This window comes from Phaseolus vulgaris, chromosome 2, assembly GCF_000499845.2.
Source record: "Phaseolus vulgaris cultivar G19833 chromosome 2, P. vulgaris v2.0, whole genome shotgun sequence".
NCBI classification, from domain to species: domain Eukaryota; kingdom Viridiplantae; phylum Streptophyta; class Magnoliopsida; order Fabales; family Fabaceae; genus Phaseolus; species Phaseolus vulgaris.
Window position 1 is genome coordinate 41,687,354 of NC_023758.2, and position 4,691 is coordinate 41,692,044.

General features: G+C 33.8%; 1 protein-coding gene across 1 annotated transcript; it reads left to right on the top strand.

Moving 5' to 3' along the window:
• Positions 1 to 367: 367 nt before the first annotated feature.
• On the top strand, positions 368 to 4,005 carry LOC137809782 (sulfite exporter TauE/SafE family protein 3-like). The gene is made up of 12 exons (XM_068610863.1): positions 368 to 532; positions 730 to 889; positions 1,677 to 1,877; positions 1,961 to 2,025; positions 2,128 to 2,155; positions 2,236 to 2,318; positions 2,400 to 2,486; positions 2,589 to 2,639; positions 2,857 to 3,078; positions 3,165 to 3,258; positions 3,429 to 3,569; positions 3,652 to 4,005. Exons 1-12 carry the CDS (start codon positions 368 to 370, stop codon positions 3,741 to 3,743), a joined length of 1,389 nt encoding a protein of 462 aa, XP_068466964.1. The 3' UTR covers positions 3,744 to 4,005.
• The last annotated feature ends 686 nt before the right edge of the window (positions 4,006 to 4,691 follow it).

The window sequence follows — 4,691 nt, forward strand, 5'->3', positions numbered from 1 at the left end:
TGATCACCAATTTATTTATATAGTTTTCACATGTACCAATGATTTTTAAATGTATCGAATTTTTAAATGATTTATAAAATTGACGAACATGATACTTTTAAATGTATCGAATGATGATGACATTGTACCACGATTTTACTGATATAGTGATAAAGTTCATGCTGTCATATGATAAAACAAAAAGAACTAGACAAAAGATTGACAAATAAATTAAGCAAATGAGATAAATTATTTATTTTACAAAAAAAAAGCAATTGAGAACTCTTATGGTGTTGCTCATGTGAGGCAAATTAAGCATAGGAACATCATAGTACAAAAAGGACAAGATTTAGAATTTTGAAAACAGCGGAGTATCTAAAGAGACATAATGGGTGTGCATGATGTATCACAAAGGTGGGATGTGAAATGGGTTGCTGGAAAGGTTCTCATTGTTGTGCTTCTTCTTGTCACAGTCTCCGCTGAGAACACCACCTCAGAGTCAAATCACACTATAGGCGTTGATACCAATCTTAATTACCCGCACACTTGGCCGGTAAGAGAGTTCACAAACACTCTGCTAGCAGCTTTCATACCAAAATATGCTGTCATAAGATTTTGTGTCAATTTCAAATTATCACCCACTACAGTAGCAACTTTATTCGGGGCAATGCATGCGGATTAGTATTTTTATGTCAAGAAAGTTGAATTGGAATTAACTTCGTGTTGTTTATGTTTTTGTGTTGTGTGCAGAGTATAAAATTTGGATGGAAAATAATAGTAGGAAGCATGGTTGGATTCCTAGGATCAGCATTTGGGAATGTTGGAGGTGTTGGTGGGGGTGGAATCTTTGTGCCCATGCTTACCCTCATTATTGGATTTGATACAAAGTCAGCAATAGCAATATCAAAATGTAAGAACTACCATTGCCTATATAGTTAGATATTAATACATTTTCATGAAATTCCGACTGCAGCAAATCTGTTGATATTAGTAGTAGCATCACATTTAAGTACTTGTGATTCCATTACGATTTTGTTTAAAATGACTTCTCCATGATTTAACAGAAAAAAAGTGTTTGTACATTAATTTTTCAGAACAATTCAGATATGATGATCATGAGAATGTCAATAAAGTTCAACTCGTACCAAACAATCCCTATAAAATGTATATTTATCACATGATTTAAATGTCAATATGCACATGCATATATAATTATCTTTTCCTCATAAATATTTTTCTGTGGCACTAACATTGACATCCATTTCCTTTTTCTGCCTTTAAATTAGATTCAGGCCATACTTCAAAACAGAATTGGCATTACCACTTGGTTGAGATGATGATATATAATATTTTAAAACTTTTTAATATTATATAATAAAAAACTAGAGATTCTAATATAAAATATTAGGTTGACATGACCATTGGTTGGTTAAGATATATGAGCAGTCAGATTCTAATACAGAGAAATGGATTGGTTAAACTTTCTCTTGAACTATCCAGGGTTCTTGACCTCTCCACCACAGAGGTGTTCTAAACATCAAACTCACCTGAAAAAGGCAAACTTTCTCTTTTGATAAATAGCTATTGATCTTATTTGCTTTGTACTTGTGGCTACTTTTTACCTATTGTTTTGAAATTATTCTTTTGAAACTTACATGGATGGAAAATATATGTATGTTTCCGCACTTTTGGTGAAGGCATGATTACTGGGGGAGCAACAGCAACTGTTTTCTACAATTTGATTCAAAGACACCCCACACTTGATTTGCCTGTTATTGATTATGACTTAGCACTTCTCTTCACACCAATGTTGATGCTTGGAATCAGTATTGGAGTTGCTTTCAATGTCATTTTTCCTGAGTGGATGCTAACAGTTTTGCTAATAATACTTTTCGTCGGTAAGAATTACTGAACAAAATTGAGACACTGTTGATTTGCTCAATTAATTTATTTCCTCTGATATGATCTGAATCTTAAACAGGCATTTCAATTAAATCCTTCTTTAAGGGTGTTGAGACATGGAAGAAAGAAACCATTATGAAGAAGGTTAATTAATTGCTTCATTAAACATCACCCTCTTTTACATTTTAAATTTCTTTCAAGTTTTGCATTCTGATGCTTGTGCTTGCATCCATGTTATGATTTCAGGAAGCTAAGAAGAATTCAAGGATTGATGGTTTGATATTATTTGTATTCTACCTTTCTGCATACATAAGTGTTTATCAGACATGTCATGCTATTTTTTAATCTAATCAGACATTGCAACCCCTAAAGATGCTGCACATTATATTCAGACAGAAGAACCTGCAAAAGAAGATACTAAAGAGCCAAGGAAAAAGGTAGTATAAAATACTGAACGTTATTGATTCCATATATGTGCAACATCTATTCTTTCAAATAAATCTAAAACTGTGATGCAGGTTTCTATAGTTGAGAACATTCGTTGGAAGGAACTTGGATATCTTTTCGCTATCTGGATAATGATACTTGCATTAGAGATTGGAAAAGTTGATACCCTATGATTTTCCCCCTCAAAAGTTCAGTTTTCAATTTCTTGGGTCATTGATCAACATAATATGATGATAATATATGCCTCTGTTTTGGAACAGAATTACGCAACAACTTGCTCTGAAGCATATTGGGCCTTGAATCTAATCCAGGTACGAACTACTATAGGAGAACTCAATTTCTGGAAACCATAGTTGTCATCTTATATTTTTGAACTCTCCTTAATGAAGTCAATATGGCCTCATTGTTGAATGTGAGTACCTAACAGCTAAGAGGTTCATATATTTTTTGTTCAGGACCAATGAAATCAGCAATGTCATTATCACGGTGAATATTTAATTCACTTGTTTATTTATTCTGGTCATTTAGGTCCCCATAGCTGTAGGAATGAGTTCATACCAGGCCGTGAGACTATACAAAGGGCAGAGAGTGATAGCATCAAAGGGAGATCAACAAACACATTGGCGTGTGTGGCAGTTAATTCTATTTTGTGGTTGTGGCACACTTGCTGGCACAATAGCTGGTTTGTTAGGCCTTGGTGGAGGATTCATCTTGGCACCCCTTTTCCTCGGAATAGGAATCCCTCCTCAGGTACCTTTCATTCTTCTTTCTGTCATCAAATCTGTCTATGTACATTTTTCATGGAAACCACTCTGATTGAGGAATTTTTCACAAAGGTGGCAAGTGCTACATCCATTTTGGCAATGGCGTTTTCTGCATCTATGGCTGCTGTGGAATATTACCTTCTCAAACGTTTCCCTGTTCGTTACGGTAAGTATGCATGAATTAATGAAGAATGTGGTAGATGAGGAGTAATTTTGCTTAGTTCCAAGAGCATGCACCTAGTAGTAGATAATTTTAATGGACTAATAGCCTAATGAAGCAATAACTTGTGATATGGTATGGGAATTTGATGTTAAAGTTTGGATATGGTGTTGCAGCCCTTTACTTGGTAGCTGTAGCCACTGCTGCTTCACTTGTTGGACAGCATTTGGTGAGAAAGATGGTGGCAGTATTGGGGAGAGCATCTGTGATCATTTTCATCCTAACCTTCACACTTAGTGTTAGTGCAGTTTTACTAGGTAAGTGTAAGATGGTTTTACTTTCAGAGTGTGTTAATGCAGTTTTATGAGCCAAATGTAAAATGCTTTTATTTGGTAACAGGTGGAGTAGGAGTTTCACACATGATTCAAAAGATTGAACATAAGGAGTACATGGGGTTTGGAAACCTTTGCATGTACAAGGTTAAAAATTAAGGTTCTGAGAGGCCTAATATTCAAGGGCGGGGCTCCTTAATGCAGTTCTGTATTGTCTTTGGTTACATTAGTGCCACATTTTTGTATTTTTATGTTGGTGTATACTTTTAGTTGACTTGAAAAAGGAAAATTCATTGTATTAGTTTTCAAATTTCAACAATTAATCCTGTAGAAATGTTTTTGAGTTCACATTTTCTTAGGAAGCCACGGCTTAGGCCACAACATATGTGTATAAATTATTTAATCTTCATTTTTAGTTTCCGTGGGAAGTTTATCACGTGATATAAGTTTCTTTATTTCACACATATCTTATATTAGATGCTTAAATACTAAGCTATACCGCCAAGCTTTTTATCTGTGTATATATATGTATTTACCCTTTATCTTAGTAATCATTGATCTCTTTATATTAGTAATCATTGATTTCTTTATCTTAGTAATCATTGATTTCTATATGTGAGGAATTTATGTAGTTAGAGTCTCGTTGGTTGAGTGGAGATGATCAAGATCAGCATTATATAACAAGAAAAAATCATATATTGTACCTTTGTCACAATAATCATATATGAATAACCTTGCATACAATTTTTTTAATATTTTTTTCATATGGTTTCTTCTTTTATTGTTTTCAATTTCTGGGAGTTTAGATTTGATTTAAACATATATAGACTCATATAGTGTTGGGTTTCGTTCTACAATAAAAAAAAATCAAAAAAATACAAGAACAAGAAAAAGGTTTTTTTTTACCATTAGGGGTTTTTTTTTTTTTTTTTACCAAAATGAGGTCTGTTTAAAAAAATTACAAATTTGGGCAAGTCGTGCCAATTTGGCACGACTTTATATGCACAACTCGTCCAAATTTAACACGACTCTGTCATGTCATATTGAAGTCGTGTCAACTTGGCACGAGTTTTGCCATGTCATACTGAAGTCGTGCCAACTTGGCAC

Excerpts from the sequence above, each read along its gene's own strand:
- LOC137809782 (XM_068610863.1), top strand. The coding sequence starts at position 368 with ATGGGTGTGCATGATGTATCACAAAGGTGGGATGTGAAATGGGTTGCT. Across the intron at positions 2,319-2,399 it reads CTAAAGAGCCAAGGAAAAAG|GTTTCTATAGTTGAGAACAT; the intron begins GTAGTATAAAAT and ends ACTGTGATGCAG. Across the intron at positions 3,259-3,428 it reads ACGTTTCCCTGTTCGTTACG|CCCTTTACTTGGTAGCTGTA; the intron begins GTAAGTATGCAT and ends ATGGTGTTGCAG.